The sequence below is a fragment of the Hippichthys cyanospilos genome, chromosome 3, assembly GCF_059441005.1.
Source record: "Hippichthys cyanospilos isolate Australia breed blue-spotted pipefish chromosome 3, RoL_Hcya_1.0, whole genome shotgun sequence".
In the NCBI taxonomy this organism is placed as follows: Eukaryota; Metazoa; Chordata; class Actinopteri; order Syngnathiformes; family Syngnathidae; genus Hippichthys; species Hippichthys cyanospilos.
The window spans coordinates 17358160-17377567 of record NC_142371.1 but is presented as its reverse complement, the minus strand read 5'-3'; the positions used below and the strand labels follow the sequence as shown (position 1 = coordinate 17377567).

Sequence of the window (19408 nt, the reverse complement as noted above, 5' to 3'; positions counted from 1 at the left end):
GGTGTCCAACCGCAGAAGTCTACTGTAACTTATCACTGCTTTTTTAAGCTTTGTATTACCACTTCATCATTTAATACATAATACAAAAAGAGAGAGAAATTTGTTTCCTCCTTGCGTGCTCCTTTTTCTTGCGTTTCTTTTTTTTCTTGAACGCTCTTTTTTTATTCCTTTTTCTTGCATGATTTTTTATTGTTTGCTTCTTTTTTCTTTCACGCACTTTTTTATAGCTTGCTTCTTTTTTCTCGAGTGCTTTTTAATCGTCTTTTCTTCTTTGCTTCGTTTTTATTTCATGCTTTTTTTCGTGCACGCTCTTTTTTTATTGTGTACTTTTTTTCCTGTGCAAGGTGTTTTTGTTTGCGATTACCTTTTTTGTTTACTTAGAACCAACCCCTAACCCCTGATCTACATTATACAACCTCGCTCAAGCTAATTCCATGGTTCAGCGGACATCTAGAAAGTGAGCTAAGAGACACCGATTTTTCTTTTCAGTCATGAATGAATTTGAATGCGGTTAAAAAAGTCTTAGTGACTCATTAATGAATTCAAAGCTGCCAGTCAAAAAAAATGAAACTGAAATATTCATGGGCAGAGTCTGCCGACGACTCTCCTTACTAGGAGCTGATGAACGACGTCGACTCCGGCAAAGAATCTGAGGTATAAACCCGTAGTCATACGAGACAATCAAGTTCCAGAGTTTTTGTTTCAAGGATGCTTTATTCGTCACGTAGCACCAAAGATGTAAGACGAAGTGCTTGACCGACCCCCTCGGATTTCCTAGTAGCTGGCCATGGTGGTCTCCAGCCAGTCGTTGAAGATGCACACCTGGGACAGCGATAAATCAGTGTGACCCGCTTGGAGACAGTGACAGTAAAGGATCGTCGGACCGAGTTGAAGAGTACCTTGGCGTAGACGCCGGGGTGGTCCCTCTCGGCACATCCGTAGCCCCAGGACACCACGCCCTGCAGCTCACCGTTGCACACCACCGGGCCGCCGGAGTCACCCTGACGGTACAAAGTTCATGGAAGAGTTTGGAAACTCCACTGAGCAAAGTCAGACAGGATGGTACAACTTTTTGCGAAACAAATGTTAGGGTTAAGGAAGTCTGTTCATTCTTCAGAAGACTTTGTTCCCCTGTGATTATTTGAAGATGAAGCAGAGCAGGATTTTAGTGTTACGCTTTGTGGCTTAAAGCACTCATCTTCTCATCATAGGAGACTGCAAATGGATTTGTAATACCTGGCAAGAGTCCTTGCCTCCCTCAAGGTATCCGGCGCAGAACATGGCATCGGTGATCATGCCGGGGTAGGAGTTGTCGCAGTCCCGGTCGGACAAGATGGGGATGTTCAAGCACTGCAGCTTGTTCCTGTCGGCGGCTGGGAAGAATCCGAAACACAAACTATATACCAGCTGCGGAATACAATCTTCTTGTTGAAGGTGAACCCGCAGAGGCCGACGGAGGTGTCAAATCCAGGTCCAGAGAGAGACAACCATGCCACAGTTTGACTTGAATTACAGGGTTGTACTTTCTGGACCTGCATTTGACCCCTCTGCCAACCAAAAGCGTCACACAACGCAAAGAAAAAGCATGGACCAAAGAAGGTTACCGAGAGAAAACATCGGGACTAATCAGCGCTGATCCACCACCCTTCTAGTGCTCCTTCTTAACATTTGGAGTTGGGTCTGATTCTGAATTAGGAAAGGCCAAAGGTGGACTCACTGGAGCTCATGGTGTTGCCCCATCCGGAGACTTTGCACATGGTTCCAGCGGCGGCGCAGCTCCTGGGCAGGGCCACGGGCTTCACGTACTGGTTAATTTCGGCGGGGCGGCTCAGCTTGATCAACATGATGTCGTTGTCGATGTTGTACGAGCTGTAGCGAGGGTGACGGATGACGCGGGCGGACTGGATGAACTGCTCGGATCCCTCGGAGGTCCTGATGTTGTGCTCGCCCAGGCGCACTTCCACGCGGCTGCCGAACATTTCGGGCCGTCATTTCGAGACGATCGGGGCGCGTCCATCGGGCGGGAGGGCGTTACGTACGACTTGTAGCAGTGAGCGGCGGACACCACCCAGTTCTCGTTGACCAGGGAGCCTCCGCAGAAGTGGTAGCCGGAGTTCAGGGACACCTGATGGGGCTGCGAGTAGGGCTTGCACTCATAGCCGCCGACGATCTTGTCGTCGTCGTCCGTGGCGACTGCGATCATGCGTAGAGATCGGGGAGTGAAAATGCAAAAGTTCTTCATGTAAATCTTTAGAACGACCTCCCAAAGCAAAAAAAAATCATTGATCAGATCGTAGGTACTAAGTAGACAGCGGTTTCATCACTAAATAGAATTCACAATCCGTCCCGCGATTTGAATCGTGCGCCCTCCCGTCTTCAACTGTTTCCCAAGCTGTAGCGTGGCAAAAGCCGCGTGAATACAAATTTCACGGATGTTTCGCAGTGTCGCAACCTCTGTCAATGAGTCTTGGAGGCTTCTGTCAGCTCCTGTGGGCCAAAACCCTACCCTAACCCCAACCCTTCTTCTGTCACAACAATTCTGGTAGCCCTAGTGGTAGATGGAGGAAATGCGCCTGCCATCCCTCAAGCTTTGCTACCAAAATAACCCGAGCTTTTCTTTGAGCTATGATTGACTGTGTATTGTCAAGATGATTGAAAATATGAATTTTAGCAGACCCTATGAAACCTTCGCTCCCGGATCTTCAAGCTTAATCAAAATAGGGTTAGTGTTAATCAGCCTCTTCGAACCTGGGCTGGAGCTTGCCAGAATGCAAAAGCAGTGTAAAGCTAGCTACGAGATCCCAAGCGGAAAACACGATTCCACGTTCCCTGTCTTCAAGTTGAATTTGTGGTCAAACTACTCCATTGCCTCGTACCTGTGCACCGGCATTAGCTGGATGATGATCCGTACTACCGGCGTGAAGTAAAAATGGACAAATGTATTCATCGCGTCTTCTCGTCAGGTTCTGCCCAGTGACTCGGGTCAGCAAGGGGTTTTATTTTTTGAAATCGGCGTCATACTTACAGGCAGCTCCGATGAGCAGAACGAAGACCAGACACCTCATGGTTGCTGAGTGATCTTGTGGATGAGAGCAGCATACCTGAAGGCCGGCTTTATAAACGCCATCGGGGGCACTGCCCCCCTCCGCGCCCTGTCCCCATTGGTCAGCAGGGAGCCAATCGCCCCCATTCGGCTATTGTCCAGGCGTCGACTTCTGTCGATATCAAATTTACGATTTTTATTTGAATTAGCGCCGTTGACCAGTGGTCGACCTTTAATTCATCCTCGATCTTTACCTTGATTCTTGTCAATTCGGATCCAAAAAGAAGAGGAGCAGCGATTTAGGGGTGTTAAAAGTTTAGCTCGAACGCTTGCGGTGACATAACAGCTTGTTGATTAGACATTTCACCATGTGGACATTTCCCAGGATCTTCTACCTGAAGCACTCTTAACACAATCTTCAAAAACAAACAGAGAACAAGGTCATCCTTAAATCACATTGCTAACACAAACCCAACTCAGCACAGCTGGTCAAAACAAGGAGTTTTCCTTTTAAATGTACTTTCATAAATAAAAGGACGCTGTACAGTTTCGGTTAATCCAATACAAAGCATTCAAGACATATTTAAAACGGTCAATAAATAAAGTGTCTATCTTGGGGCGCTAGCTAGAGATAGGAAGTACAGATAGATAGCTATCTATCTAGGCATCTAGCTAGCTACATTTTAGATATCGAACTAGCTACCTAGCTACAGAGAGATATTTAGCGAGCTACCGAGCTACAGATAGGTCGCTAGCTAGCTAGTTAGAACTAGGTTGCTAGCTCACAAGAGATAGTTCGCTAGCTAGCTAGGGTAGGTAGGTAGGTAGCAGGAGGAATACCAAAACATCGATATTAGCGATACAGATTTGAAAAAACAATAAAGCTAAGAAAGCTAGAATCATATACAAATTTGTTGGACGCCGATGTCTGATGTGGCCAAATGCTTTTGAGCTGCCGTACCTCAAGACTCGAGGCCTCGATCCGTATCGGAGCTTGTGAACGGTCCATGTGTTGGCAAGCTTTCGCGGCGCAAGGTCAAGGTTTGTGACACCGAATAAACAAAAAGCTAAATGTAGATACAAACACATTGGGAGTGCTTATCAAACCCGCACACATAAATTCATCCCAAGAAGAACGATTCGATTGGCGACCGTGCAGTTCAGCAATAAAACTTCATCCAGACCTGATCGAGACCTGATCGTGATGGTTTCACCGCACCTTCCTATATAAGGCCGACCTCCGCTTGAAGCGGTCTCATCGACAGGATGGCTTAGCAACAATGAGGTGCCCGGTCTTCCTTCTGCTCGTCGGAGCTGCCCGTGAGTAAAAACCTCGCCGGGGGTCGCTTCACCCAAACAAGGTTCCGTTCACGGCTTTGTGCTTCGGTTTCCAGTCGCCGCGAAGGACGACAAGATCGTCGGCGGCTATGAGTGCGAGCCCTACTCGCAGCCCCATCAGGTGTCCCTGAACTCCGGCTACCACTTCTGCGGAGGCTCCCTGGTCAACGAGAACTGGGTGGTGTCCGCCGCTCACTGCTACAAGTCGTAAGTGCGTCTGATGGCCGTCCCCCCCATCGCCCTTGGACGCCACCGAAAGGCCGAAATGCTCGGCAGCCGCGTGGAGGTGCGCCTGGGCGAGCACGACATCAAGGTCAGCGCCTCGACCGATTCAGAATCAGAACCTACTTTGAAAAGGATGGCTGTACGGGTAGCGAATCAGGGCCAATAGATCTTCATCTGTGTCTACGGGTAGCTTCGTTTGGTCCGTGCTCTTCTCTTGCGTGACCCTTCACGTTCCAAATTTTCAAGAGATGAACCTCCCTCCTCCGCTCTGTGCCCTGTTCCAGCCGCCGACAGGAACAAGCTCCGGTGCCTGGACGTTCCCGTCCTGTCCGACGGGGACTGTCGCAACTCCTACCCCGGCATGATCACCGACTCCATGTTCTGCGCCGGATTCCTGGAGGGCGGCAAGGACTCCTGCCAGGTATTACAAATCCATTTGCAGTCTATGATGTGAAGAGTGCTTTTAGCCACAAAGCGTTAACACTAAAATCCTGCTCTGCTTCATCTTCAAATAATCACAGGGAAACAAAGGTCCTAAGGGACTTCTCGGAATCCCTCTCCAAATTCTGGCAATTGACTGAAAAGGTCACCGTTTGGGTCCTCCCTCCCATACCCTCAGGGTGACTCCGGCGGCCCGGCGGTGCGCAACGGTGAGCTTCAGGGTGTTGTGTCTTGGGGTTACGGCTGCGCCGAGAAGGACCACCCCGGCGTCTATGCCAAGGTTTGTCCAGATACGCGCAATCAAATCAGTTGGGTTTGGAGTAGACATCCGATAGTCGTTTGAGTAGATATTTGCTCATTATTTTATCTTTGTGTACCCTAAACACTTAGTCGTTATATGTGAGGAACACTGGTGTTACTGGCGTTGAAGCATAATGTGTTTGTTTTTTTAAAGCGATGATAGGATGAGCACTGCAACAAAAATGTGCAAATAATCGGCCTGGATGGCGAATAGCCGATTAAAGGCAATCGAAATTTTTTTCTTCTTAAAATTGACATCAACCGAGCTACAAAAAACATATTGGTCGCGCTCTATTGTTTTCAGCCAAGTATCCTCATTTTAGCAACGAGTTCCCTTTAATTTGGTAAATAAAGGCCTCATTCAGTTAGATTTGCTGATACCTTGAGAGAGCCTGTTCAAATCTCATGTGCCTACATTAAAGAACCGCTGCTGAGTAAATAGAGATACTTGAAGTAAAGGGAACCCTTCACGAGCTTGTGCATATCCGCAGGTGTGCCTTTTCAAGGACTGGCTGGAGCGCACCATGTCCAGCTATTAAGCAGGAAGCCCAGATGGCCAATTTTTATACCGCCTGGAACGGCAGGGAAGGATTTTCTCCAGCAACTTTCCATTGTACATAAATAAAGGCCAATCCAAACTGCTCTTTCCCGTTTTCAAAAGGATATTTGCCCAGATATATATTCAACATAACGCATCATCTTTTGTGCTCCAGCGTGACATAACATGACCTTTTTAAAAAGATGTCAAAAAAAGAGACCCGTAGTGACATCATTTGAGATGCAATAACAGAAAAAAAAAAGTTTATTGATCCTCAGAAAAATCAAGCAACAGAGTGAAAACAAGGAAATCGCTACTTGCGGGCTACTCCCAAAAATTGATGGCACAACAATACCGCTAACTTACAATTACTATTGCTTTTACTATCACGACTAAGATTACTGTTACAATCACTGCCCGGTTGCCGTCAATTCTTTTCTGGAGGTCAAAGGTCGCTCGCTCGCTCGACGCCCGCCGGCGGGACTGTCAATAACCCCTATCCAATTGCAGTTGTCACCATGGGCTCATTACGCGACGGAGGAACTAAGCGCGTGTGAATTTGTACGCCAAGGCGGCGAGAGGGACGGTGGAGCCAGAAATGTTTTTGGTGCAAATTTGGTTGCTAACGGCGCAAACGCGGTCACGTTTTGGAGCGCCGTCCGAATTTAAGCCCATAGATCCAAGTGCGCTTTAGGACCGCGGGAGCCAAACGCAGCTCCTCCGTCATTGGCCGGGAAATGGGGAACGGGACGTTGGCGAGCGGCTCCTGCAAAAAGAAAAAAAAACAAAATTCACTTTCGTCTCGGGCCGTGCTTGGTTTGGCTTGATCTTTTGTTTTTGGCGCCGCCTCTGGTGCCTGTCGGCATGCCGTTCCGCAGCGAGGACCGACGGCGCCGCTTCGATCCCGAGTCACTGCACACATGCTGGCTAATGTTTTGCTTTGCGCCTTTGCTACGTTAGCACAGTGGGTCTCAAGATGGGGATACGGGTACCCCTGGGGGGTACGTCGCTATGATACCAAAGTTGGAATATTCGCTTTTCTGTCGACAAACATTTACAATTTGTAATGTCAAGAGAGGACCCTCGAATGTTCTGCTACCCTCGCGCACGTGCCCGAGCGAATCTCGGCGAAAGGGACGCCGCTCACCTTGTCGGCTAAATCGGGAAGAGCGCGAAGAGCGCACAAAACAGCATCAGCCAAGGCGAAGCGGAGAGGGGCCCTGAAAATAGCGGCGACAAAGTTGAGCCCGGCCCCCCCGAAACGAAGGAAAAAGCAACACGTCATCGTCAGCCGGGGAGCGCAAATCGACTCACCGGCACCGCTAGCAGATTTAACCAAAGTGTAGGACACCTCGGGAGCTGCTTCTGCGGCTTTGTAGGTGCCCTTGTACTCGCCGTCGAAGTCCTTCTCCTCAAGGGGTCCCAGGGTCAGGTCTCCGGTTGCGAGGTCAATTTCCACCTTCGACGTATACTTCGGCTCAATCACCTTTTTTTCTGCTGCTTCAAGCCACGCTGTAGGAGGCAAATCGACATCGTTCAAATAAAAGTAAGTAAAGATTTCGATGACTCGCAACGTGGGGTCCCCGCTCGGTTCAAAATGCTCATTTATTCCATTCCAATATTTTCATTGACATGGCCAAGATTTCGGCTGTGAAAGGTCATGGCGTTGGCTTCGTGTGACACGCGGCTTTCAGCCGCTATCCCTTTGAAGTTCAGAAACAGACAGAAATGGCTACCTCGGGCGGAGTGCCCCCCCTTTTCATAACTAGATCTGCAAATACGTTTTTCAAAAAAATCTGCTTAATTTTCACCTTTTCGGAATGTATAATAACGTTCAATGAAAATGGCCTAGGTCTTACAATGACATTACAGATCATCTTCAAACATTTCTAAACGTGTGAAAAAACTCAGCTCATTTTCACGTTACGAAAGCCTCTCGCGGGCCGGGTCAAAGCCCCATTTGCGGTCCGCGGCCCATATGTTTGACACCGCTGGCTTAGACAAGCCTTTAACCTGTATAAATGCTGTCAAAACAGTAGAGTTTTTTTTTTATATTGCAAGTTGGTCATTCTAGACTTATCGGAGCCGCGATTGGCTTCTTTGAGCCAAATGTTTTCACCGCTGGCTTAGACAAGCCTTTAACCTGTATAAATGCTGTCAAAACAGTTTGCTTTTTTCGAAGGTTGAGTTTTGCTTTTTTTCAAGCCTTTTTCATGAGGAAAGCGCGTGCGTGGCGATCTTACTGCAAATGCAAGCCGCCCTTTAGACCCACCCTGGTCAGTCTCTGCTTTCGTCAGTGTGACAACAGTTTCTGAGGCCTTGGTCCATTTCAACTCTGTCTGCTTCATCAAGACAGCAGCGTCAAGCGAGCCGGCGGACATTTTGACCTTTTTGCCAACAGCGGCCGGCAGCTTTGCAGCCCCAGCGCGCGCCGGCCCTGCAAAAGCAACACAAGCGATCAGAGCAAGCGCTGCACAAGCTCGTCCGTCCATTGGCGCTCATTCGACGCGTGCGCGCCCGTGGCGAGATTCGGCGCGCTAAGGAGACGGCAGACGCGGCCCGGAGCCACGTAACACTTCCGACAAACGGCTGTACGGCAAAGTGCTTGAGAGCTTGTGGCCAGACTGCCGCCTGGATGATGGAGGACTGCGACCTAGAGGCGCTTCCGGTTCTTATGCGATCAAAGCGTCAGGAGAGTTCTTTCGCTTTTAAAAAAAAAAGACATATTCAACATAAAGCATCCTCTTTTGGTGATACAGCAGATCTGTTGACATAAAGAAATCACGAGCTGATGACCTTAATTAACTTAATATCTGTCCATCAAGGACTGCGACCTAGAGGAGCTTCCGGTTCTTATGCGATCAAAGCGTCAGGAGAGTTCTTTCGCAAATATTAAAAAAAAAAAAAAAAAGACATATATTCAACATAAAGCATCTTCTTTTGGTGATACAGCAGATCTGTTGACAAAGAAATCACGAGCTGATGACCTTAATTAACTTCATATCTGTCCATACGTATATATATATATATATGTATATGTATATATGTGTGTGTGTGTGTTCTGAAGAGAAGGGCGTTGTTACGTTAAGCTTACCTGACGGATGGGTGGCGAGCAAAAGCCAGGTGAGCCAAAGGGCGTAAGTGGCACCCATCTCTCTGCTCTTCTCCTGCTGCTTTTCTTGCTGCTGCGTCTTCTGCTTCTTCTGCTTCTTCTGCCTCTGCTGCCTCTGCTGCCTCTGCTGCTGCTGCTGCTGCCGCCGTCCGAAAAAGTATGAAGCGAGGTAACCAACTTCAGCACTCGGCCGAGGCTCGGAGTGACGTCACGCCCTTTGTCTGCGACCGAATCATAAAGGACGCCTTGAAATGCTACGCGCACGCTCTTTCAGACGTCAGGGAGACGGCCAAGGCCAAAAGACGCCTTGACGCGTATACTCTTCCCGCGCTTTCAAGTGTATAGCCAAAGACGCCAAAGCGTCGATTCCCAAAAGGTGTTCGACTTATACAACAGTACGAGGGGGCTTTTGATATGGCGACTTTTGACGGTTCAGAGCGCCTTCGAACTCTTCTAAAACGCTTTAAGCTCTTTCATGACTGGACTCCAAAAAAAAAAAAAAAAAAAAAAGATCCGATTTTTTGGGTCCCGACAAGATCCGAGCTCGCGGATCGCACATCAAAAAGACACATAAAAACAACTACAAATCGCAGTTGAAAACAAGCACAATCAAAATAAACGGTCACTTTCGTTCATTTTTGTGCTTTTTTCACAATTTGCAAAGCATTGCGCTCATTTTTTTTTTTTTTTGCAACGTCACAATTCGAATTGCGGTTGAATGTCCCAACTTTATTGGAATTGGGCTTGAATGACTTTTTTTGTTTTTTCGAATGGACTTTTATCTTTTAATCGTTGAAGCGATTTGTTCCCGAACCGGATGCGCCAACGCTCAATCAAAGAGAGCCCGCGTCAGACAACGTGGCGATTGCATTCTGTTTGATTTTTGGTGCGCGCAGTCCGGGTGGGGGGGTTGTGACCCATAGGTGACCCCACGCAGTCGCGTGACAATTGGAACATGCGCGGCCGTGACGTTCCTCTTTTATGTTTTCAATCCCAGCCGCACTACTTTATCTGGTGTGCATTGTGATGGCGTCACCGTGTTCAGGAACAGGAACTTGTTTTTTTTTCACTTGTCACCTTTATTCTTTTGATCTTCTTTTGGTCTCATTTACCTGCCAGTGGAGAGTCCAACTGAATACTCTGAAAAAGATTCAAAAATTCTTTTTTTTTTTTTTTTGCAAACGAGGGAGAGAGCCCCGAGGTCTTCTGCGCCTCTTCTCGGGCTCTCCCCTTAGTTTTATTACAAAGAAGGTGGAAGGATCTTGGATCTATGGTCTTCAATTTGGACGGCGCCCCTAAACGTGGCAACGTTTGCACCGATAGAAACCAAATTTGCACCAAAAACATTTCAAGCTCCACCGTCCCTTTCGGCGCCGTGCCGTACAAATTCACACGCACTTTGTTCCTTCGTTAATCCGTCACTCAATGAGCCCGTGGTGACAATCGTAATTGGATAGGAGTTATCGTTGACAGTCCCGCGGGCACCCTTTGACCCCCAGAAAAGAATTGACGGCAACCAGGCAGTGGACGTATTAGTGATTGTAGTAGCAACAGTCAAAGTCATCGTAATTGTAGTGAGCGGCATTGTCGTGCCATTGAAATTTCTGGAGTGGCCAGAATTCGCCATTTCCTTGTTTTCACCCCGTGTTGCCTGATTTTTCTGATGATCAATAGAGGCTTTTGTTGTTGTTGTTGTTGTCGCATATCAGATGATGTGACTAGTGGCGATTTTCTTTGAAACCCATTCGAAAGCATGCGAAGCGCCCGATTGTTTGGACTCGAGTGACTCGAGTCGTCGCGCGAGAATGAAAGCTAGTGGCCGCCGGTATAGCGTGTCTCTTAGGGGCCAATGCGGCTTGGCCCCACCAGATGACGCGAGCGAGCGAGTACCCTTTGACCTCCAGAAAGGAATTGACTGCAAGCAGGCAGTGATAGTGATAGTAATAATAATCGTCCTGGTGATTGTAGTTCGCGGCATTGTTGTGCCTTTGACATTTCTGGAGTAGCCAGAAATGGTGATTTCCTTGTATTCACCTTGTGTTGCTTGATTTTTCTGGTGATTAATCAAGACTTTTTTGTTATCGCATCTCAAATGATGTCACAATCGGTCTCGTTTTTGACAAATAGATAGAGCACTATGGAGGCTCAGAATAATTGAGTAACCCAAATTTCATCTCAAGTAATGACATTCACGATTATGAATACCAATATTACCGAGGCAATTCTGTTGAAATTGCACAATTCAAAAGCTTTGCCTAACGCAAGTTCAAGGCCCGCCCTGTGAGCTTTTAGATGAGCCATTAAAATCGTAGCGTGCAAATCTTCACGCTGTTCTCAGTCTACCAGTTAATGGGATTCCAAAGTTGAAATCGGCCAAAATACAGGAGTGACGCCGAAGACGGAACCGAGTTTTGCCGGATAACCGCAGCAAGCGAGCTGGGTTTTCATTGTAGTGGAGGAGAGATTCAGAGAAAACGGTCAGAGTTGAACATTTTTTGTTTAAAAAAAAAAACCCTCAAAATCTGGATTTCAAAGGTTGCGCGTTTGGAAACACCCTCAGGCCAATCGAATAATTACGTTCGAAAGTAGGTGCGATCTGATTGCTCATTTTTCGTTCCGCCCCCACGAAGCCTACCGACCAATCGTAAAGCGTCTCGCCGCCGCGTTGAATTATCAGTCATTTCAAAGCAAGAAAACAAAAGAAGCGACATTACAACCGAGGCGGATTTTTCACAACAACGTCGCAACTTTTTTCAAACTATACATTAATGTCACGTTAACAAAGTTTATCAACCAAAGATACGCTGCATGGCTGTAGCAAATTCAAGGTAGGTTTGACAATTTAGTCGAGGAACTTTCATCGTAGTTTTAATTCAAAATGGGTTTGGCTAATAGCATGCTAACTTGAGCTAGTCAGAGAAAAGTTTCCGATTGTGTTTACAGTTAAGTTCGCGTTTTAGAGCATGAAAACTTGCTTGGAAACCGTTCCAACTGAGTTTGAGTTCTCTTTTGACGTCTACTCGCTCGCCAAATGTTCAAAAACACGTCGCGACGTCGAAACGTTTTTAGTGCGCTAACTTTTATTTTCCTACCAGTATAAGCCTTTTGTATGGGACGCCACGTTTGCTGGTGACATTTTGTGTAAAAGTCGTTCGGACGTTCGACATTCGCTTTTTTTAGGGTAAAATATTCACCATCATTTTTTGAAACACTTTCGCGTCGTGATTGATGGAGTCGAAGGCAATCGTAAACCACGACCTACTGTAGCCGAAATTGTCTTCTGATCTATGTTTTTGGAGACTTATGTCACTTAAGGGACACTAATCATACATTATTAAAGATACAGTATTCACCAAAGATCAATGACTGAGAAACGGTGCCTGTGTTTTTGTTGATTATTTTTTATGTTCAAAAATCCTTTTTTGTTTTACTTGATGGCAGGTAACCTGGTTTTGGCTAATCTCAAACCACTTTACAGACTACAAACCCAGCAAAAAGCCGGAGGAAAGGCCGCATCCAGGTGGAATCATCACTCCAGTTGTGCAGAAGTCAAAGAAACTCAATCTAATTTGTAAATCTAACATCTAACTGACTAAGTCACACTAATGAACAGGATTGCTATTCTGGCAGAATAATTTACAGGACTTTAAGATAAACACCCTACCAAAAAAAAAAAAAAATTGGGTGTATGTCTGGTCAAACATTTATTTATTCATCTGAATTATTTCTCCAATTGTTTTGGAGAGTCATCTTGTAAATAATCATAATTCACATACAGGACTCTTATTTTCAAGGGGCCTGTTGACAGTAACTTTTTACTTTTTTAGTCTATCTGTAAGTAGAAGCACAAATCTGTTGAGAATCGGTTGCACTGGTGAATTTAAAAGAAAGCAAAATGGCCGCGGCAAGAATAGCAAACCCAGTGCAGATGACAGGCTTGATGAAAGCGGCCAACGGACAGCTCAGAAACAGCAATAATGCCGGGTTGAGTGGCCAGCAAACCCCGAAGAAGAGCATTATACGCCAGGCCGGTGGCGGTATCAAGTAAGATTTGATTCAAAAGCAGCCTCTTCTCATTTAGCACTTTCTTAAACGATATATTTTTTTCTTTTTAGGTTCGGCGATGACTGGAAAAAGTCCCTGGAGCTTCCTCCAAAAGACAATCGAATAAGAACAACGGTAAAGTAAACCCCGTGGACCCGTGGCTCTCGATCCTTTTGCGCCAATTTTCATTGGAAGATTGTGTCTGCGGTCGCCTCAGTTTACTGGCAAAGTTCGTAGGCGCAGGGCGGGGATGTCAAGCTCATTTTTGTCACTGGCCATTTTGTAGCCACAACTTCCAACTGCAACATGGGCCAGTGTGATGAGGAAATCAAGTCCATTTTAAATCGTCTCGTGGTATTATTACTGTACTCAACAAAGTGATTGCTTGGCAATTTTGAAATCAGAAGTAAAGGATATTTTTTGTTGATTAGTCTGGTAATAAAAATAACCAAACACATCGCGAAATTTCGACGACGTTCTCATTTATTACACGCACAGTATTATACAAGTTACAATTTTGGAACTGAGTGTAGCTAGGGTCATGGAAGTGGACATTTGGTTTCATGGGCCACATAAAATGATGTGGTGGGCCAGATTTGGCCCCCGGGCCTGGAGTTTGACCCCTGCGCCGTAGGGTGTCTGCATTATTGTCGTTAGGAAAGTAAGCTACGGTTATGACAAGAAATAGGACTTTGTTGACCAGATTTGAGTCAAAAAGCAAATCTGTGTTTTGCCAATACCAGGATGTGACCTCCACCAAGGGAAATGAATTTGAAGATTACTGCCTCAAGAGGGAACTCCTCATGGGGATCTTTGAGATGGGATGGGAGAAGCCATCACCGATACAGGTACGCTTTCCATCGACGGCGACTTTTTTCCAAAATTCGTCATCCTCTAGATTTAACCCAAGGACACCTGCGCACACGCTAATGCGGGGCCGGGCGATAAATTGAATTGAGTGAATTTAGTCTTTTTAGACTTTTTCTTTTGGGGCTGGGGAATCGTGATATCCAGGTTTAACACCAGTGCCAGAATGCTGGATGAGTTTTCTACAAGAGGTGTTTACAATAATTACTATCCACTTTACTGAATTGCGGCATTTGAGCTGCCATTAAAAAGAAATGTCTGACGCCGAATGATGTCGATGGCATTCCTTGCTACGGTTTCGTTGACGTCCTTTCACATCAATGGCGCCGAGAGTTTTAACATCCGGCTCATTGGTTAATTGTCGGATTGGCCTTATTTCAAGAAATCATTACATGCGATGGTATTGGCTGCTCTCTTAGAGCAGCTTTATGATCATGAACTAGAAATGACAAATTACAAGAGAACATTGTCATTCATTTCAGTAAAATGTATTTTTTCTGGGAAGGGGGGTTCCATTTTGTGTATCCAAATTATTAGCGGTATCTGTTCTTGGTATGGGTATCTGTGACCACTCGAGTCGAGTACTTGTACTGGTCTGAATCTGAAAACTAATAGTATCAAAAATCCTTAACATTGCACGGATAATGGATGAACATGGTTCTGGACATGAAAGCGGAATAACATTATGTAGAGTAACGATGCATGAGGAAAGGGAAAAAAAAATGGCATTAATCTTGCCAAACGCGAGCAAGAGTCACGAATGCACATGCTCGCTCGTAGGAGGAAAGCATCCCCGTCGCCCTGTCCGGCCGAGATATTCTGGCCCGCGCCAAAAACGGAACGGGCAAAAGTGGAGCCTACCTCATTCCTCTCCTGGAGATGATCGACCTCAAGAAGGCTCACATTCAAGGTCGGCTTTGGCTTGCTCTTTCTCTGCATTTTTTCTCTTCCGCGCTGAACCCGGACTAACTTTTTCCCCGCCGTGAACGAGCGTCACATTTGATCAGGCCTCCCCGCTTGTGTGTCCACGCAGCCTTAGTGATAGTGCCCACAAGAGAGTTGGCCTTGCAGATGAGCCAGATCAGTATTCAGCTCAGCAAGCACCTAGGAGGAGTCAAGGTCATGGCCACCACCGGCGGGACCAACTTGAAGGACGACATCATGCGCCTCGACGACACAGGTGCACCATCTCTTTCGATCAAACGCAGATGTCCAATTATCGTAGCGTTTGTCGCCCGAAATTGACGTCGCATTTGCTCGGGTCCAATTGTCGCTCACCTGTTTTGGGATTTTGACCGTGTGACATTTGTAAACCCAGCCCCGATTGGTTGTTACCCGAGCAACTTTGACGCCAACTCGTTCGACAACGAGAGGCAAGATGTCTGCCGTCTGTGTTGATGAAGCGTTTTTATACTGGCAGTGCATGTTGTCATCGCCACGCCCGGGAGAATCCTGGACCTGATGAAGAAGGGTCTGGCTAAGGTCGACAAGCTGCAAATGATGGTGATGGATGAGGTAGGACTTTCGTCAATGTTTGTTTTTGTTTTTTTTAACTTTTTCAATTCCTATTAATGATTGGAACTTGCAGGCCGACAAGCTCCTCTCTCGAGACTTTGTGGGCATCATCGAAGACATCATCAGATTCTTACCGAAGAACAGACAGATTCTGCTCTACTCTGCCACCTTCCCCATCAGTGTGCAGACATTCATGGTAGGAGGAATTTCACTCTCCGACTTTTCGGGTCAAAGCAAAAGTTTTTTTCCATTTTTCTTCCACCCGCTCCTTCCAGAACAAACACCTACAGAAGCCTTATGAAATCAACCTCATGGAGGAGCTGACCTTGAAGGGCATCACTCAGTATTATGCGTATGTGACTGAAAGGCAGAAGGTCCACTGTCTTAATACGCTGTTTTCCCGGGTGAGGCTCAAGCTCTTTTGTTTTTTTCTTTGTCTTTGATTTGACTCGTAGAACTCTTGATAGAGCAGTTCTCAAATCACGGTAAGCTTTTCTGTTGGTGTCAGCAAACGTAATGAGACTGAGATACCGCCAGAATTGTACTTTCAAAGTTTAGCAAATCACTCTTACAATCGTTATTATGATCGTTATGACCGTAATTCCCCAAATGCCGTGCACTCTTAATTTGGTCTAATTCTGCTGTTTTCTACGTTACCGTGTACAGGACACACCGACAGTTTGGTGGCGATGTAAAAACCGTAGCGAAACAGAATAAATCTCACATTTGTCAATTCTTTATATTTTCTTGGATTCATATCGAGCCAAAGCACAAATGAATGAACCGTGCAAGTTTACAATAAATGAGTTCCAAAACATCCTGATTTCGGGTGCAGCCCTTGCGACCCGGTACCAGTTGATCCACGGACCGGTACCGGCGGTTGGGGACCTCGGGTTTCTTGGACGCACCCATTCTTTTAGCCTTGATTGTTGTTGAAAAAAGTGCATCTTATATTTGGGCAATTACAATATTTGTTTTGATTAATTCATTTATTTATTTTTTTGTCTAAACGTGGCATTATTTAGGAAAAAAAGTCATGATTTCTCCTTAATTACTCGTATTTATGCCGCAGCTTCAAATCAACCAGTCCATCATCTTTTGCAACTCCACCCAGCGGGTGGAGCTCCTGGCCAAGAAGATCACGCAGCTGGGCTATTCGTGCTTCTACATTCACGCCAAAATGCTGCAGGAGTACAGGAACCGCGTTTTCCACGACTTCCGCAACGGCCTGTGCAGAAACCTGGTGTGCACAGGTGGCCGGAGACCCCCGACTCATGTTTTGAACTCTTCAAAGTCCTTCCGGTGCTGACCCAATGCTCCTTTGGCAGACCTGTTCACAAGGGGCATCGATATCCAGGCGGTCAACGTGGTCATCAACTTTGATTTCCCCAAAAGCGCAGAGACCTACTTGCATCGCATCGGAAGATCAGGTGACCGCCATCCATTCCTTTGAATCCCAAAATTATCCTAAAATCCTAAAAATTATTGATCCTAAAATTATTTCACTATTTTCATCTGTTAAAGGTGATTATTTTCAGCTTTAATTAAGTATTTTATGTACTGTTGATCACTTTGAAAACTGTCAACCGAGTAACGTACCGTAACGCTCAAGGCTCTCGTAACGACCGGTTACGGCCGGCCTAGATTCTGTTCGGTCACGTGACATTCTCAAGCTGAGCGCTGAATTTGAGCCCTGGGTACCTGTGAGGTCATTTTCAGCCGCAAGTGGGGAAAATGTGTTTTTAACTCTTCCAGTGCCATGGATGAGAATTCTCATCTTTTAAAATAGTAATAAAAATAATAAATAATACAAGTCTTTTTTTATGGCGTGAGGCTAACACCCTTGACAAGTGCCCATCTATTATTAAGGCAATCGAGCACCGTAGTAATAACTGTGACCATTGGATGGCAGTGTTTTCACACACACACAACACATGTATTACAAGTAAGTAAGGAATGGAAAGCAATCTTTCATATGATACCACCCACCTTTACATAGACACGGCGCACAATATTCTGCCGCCCTGGAAAGATGCGTGAAAATGCTGAATATACTAGGCACTCTAAAGGCTGCCTTTCCGCTAACACTTGGCACTGAAAGAGTTAAAGCTGTTGATAGTACAAGGAAAAATAATGATCATATTCTGTGTAACTGACGACAAAATAAAATAGAAAAAAAAAAAAAAAAGGCTTGTGAAGTGGCTTGGTCCTGAGACGACTTTCGACACATTTCCGCATTCTCGTTCAGGGCGCTTCGGTCACCTGGGTCTGGCCGTCAACCTGATCACATCGGAGGATCGCCACAACCTGAAGAGCATCGAGGACCAGCTGGTCACCGACATCAAGCCCATCCCCGGCAATATCGACAAGAGCTTGTACGTGGCCGAGTATCACTCCGTGGAACCCGACGACGCTGACGCTGACCCAAATGCTGCAAAACTGGAAGCAGCCTAATTTCATTTGGTAATTTTTTGCTTTTTAAATGAGTGAGGTATCTCAGTAAACCCACTTGCAGTATTAATATTCGGATTCAACTTGAGACTTAATCATTCTCTTCTTCTCCAGCCCACATTTTACTCCAAATTGTTCCTTTCTAACAGGTGTGTTAGCGTTTATACACCAGTGGTTCTAAAAAAAAAAAAAAAAATCTACGATGTACCCCCAGTGATATATTTTTTTCTACAACGTACCCTTTAGCCAGAAAACTTTTTTTGGGGAAAAAAAAGTCAATAAATTGCTTCATGCTCCAATTCGTTTGTTCTTAGTTCGAAAAGAAAACAACTTATCACGGAATTGACAAGCATGATATTGGGTTTGCAGTTAATTACCTTTTTCCCTCCTGAGGAAAGGAGTTTGCGGCCATACATTTTCAAAACGCATTAAGATTAGCATCCGTATTTTCCACTCCTTCTTACATGCTTTCATTTCGTCCACGCTTGTGTTTTCAGGAAGGAAGAGATGGCATCTGGTGTCCCAAAATTTTGACTCAAGACACAATGTGAAGAGTTCTGGTTCGCTCTTGTTTACAACCTGCTTGTCTGATCTCACACACACATATAAACAAACACATACATATTGTTTCCTGCCACCAAGTTGAATTAAAGGTGTTGGGGTATATTCTGCTAAATATCAGCCATGCTAAGGCATGTTTTGGCTGTGTTTTTATTTTTTGAGATTGATTCGAGATTGATTCATTCTATCATTATTTTGGGGGACGCCCCCCTATTTTTTTTTTTTTTTTTTTTTTTTTTTAAGAATGCTGCAGTTTGTACAATCATAAACACACACACACACACTCTCACCAAGCAGGCCAGTTCTGTTTAATTGCACTGGTTCAAACATTTGTTGTTGTTTTTGTCTTACCAATGGCAATACCACCCAGCATCTGTCCGCATATTTTATGAGGTGGAATCTGAACTTCCCTTAACTGTGAAAGACGAACATTGTGTATGTTTGAAACTCATCTTTTTTTGACTTACCATTTGACCTTTTTGTCACCTCAAACCAAGGGTTTTTCTGTAAAATGTTGTTGCCATTAAATTGTGGGAGAAGAATAAAAGTATTTCGAGATTTATGTTGAAATGTTTCCCATGTTTTTGCTACGCATTCGCACTGCACAACATAATAGAATTGAATGCAGAATTTCTGGAAAAAAAAATTCTACTGTACTGTACAGTGTTTACAATTTTTGGGCCCCAGCAACGGAGCCCTGGTGGTTTATAATGCTACAAACTGGCCTATATTACAATACCACTCACCCATTGAAAATCACACGAAACATGACAAATACAAGTACTACAAACCCTATTTTATATGACTTTTTAGTCGGCTTGCTATGTTAACACCTGCGTTCGTTAATTTTTACGACGCGTTCCGATTTACGTCGTCACTGTTGGAAACGGAAGTCCGTCGCAAAACGAGTATAAATTATCATCCACACTCTTGCTGCCTACCGGCCGAAATCAATACGTCCGTAATGTGTTTG

The 19408-nt window shown here is 45.5% G+C and overlaps 4 protein-coding genes across 4 annotated transcripts; 2 read left to right on the top strand and 2 right to left on the bottom strand.

Annotated features, from left to right (window-relative positions):
- Window positions 1-694: 694 nt before the first annotated feature.
- LOC148426004 (trypsin-2) lies at window positions 695-3196 on the bottom strand. Its single transcript, XM_088409739.1, has 6 exons — window positions 3026-3196; window positions 2040-2193; window positions 1718-1968; window positions 1237-1373; window positions 900-1001; window positions 695-822 (listed from the first exon to the last, which is right to left on the bottom strand). Exons 1-6 carry the CDS (start codon window positions 3063-3065, stop codon window positions 775-777), a joined length of 732 nt encoding a protein of 243 aa, XP_088265865.1. The 5' UTR covers window positions 3066-3196; the 3' UTR covers window positions 695-774.
- Window positions 3197-4177: 981 nt separating this feature from the next.
- Window positions 4178-5989, top strand: LOC148426003 (trypsin-1-like). Its single transcript, XM_088409610.1, has 6 exons — window positions 4178-4363; window positions 4438-4589; window positions 4641-4694; window positions 4797-5027; window positions 5226-5327; window positions 5839-5989. The coding sequence occupies exons 1-6, from the start codon at window positions 4324-4326 to the stop codon at window positions 5884-5886; spliced, it is 627 nt and encodes a 208-aa protein (XP_088265736.1). The 5' UTR covers window positions 4178-4323; the 3' UTR covers window positions 5887-5989.
- Window positions 5990-5991: 2 nt separating this feature from the next.
- On the bottom strand, window positions 5992-9392 carry LOC148426002 (uncharacterized). The gene is made up of 5 exons (XM_088409740.1): window positions 8980-9392; window positions 8158-8322; window positions 7200-7397; window positions 7033-7105; window positions 5992-6651 (listed from the first exon to the last, which is right to left on the bottom strand). The coding sequence occupies exons 1-4, from the start codon at window positions 9035-9037 to the stop codon at window positions 7041-7043; spliced, it is 486 nt and encodes a 161-aa protein (XP_088265866.1). The 5' UTR covers window positions 9038-9392; the 3' UTR covers window positions 5992-6651; window positions 7033-7040.
- A 2298-nt stretch (window positions 9393-11690) lies between these two features.
- On the top strand, window positions 11691-18997 carry ddx61 (DEAD (Asp-Glu-Ala-Asp) box helicase 61). Its single transcript, XM_088411721.1, has 13 exons — window positions 11691-11825; window positions 12439-13041; window positions 13113-13176; window positions 13785-13889; window positions 14689-14818; window positions 14942-15088; window positions 15329-15423; window positions 15497-15619; window positions 15699-15827; window positions 16496-16676; window positions 16752-16853; window positions 17672-17886; window positions 18372-18997. The coding sequence occupies exons 2-12, from the start codon at window positions 12893-12895 to the stop codon at window positions 17875-17877; spliced, it is 1431 nt and encodes a 476-aa protein (XP_088267847.1). The 5' UTR covers window positions 11691-11825; window positions 12439-12892; the 3' UTR covers window positions 17878-17886; window positions 18372-18997.
- The last annotated feature ends 411 nt before the right edge of the window (window positions 18998-19408 follow it).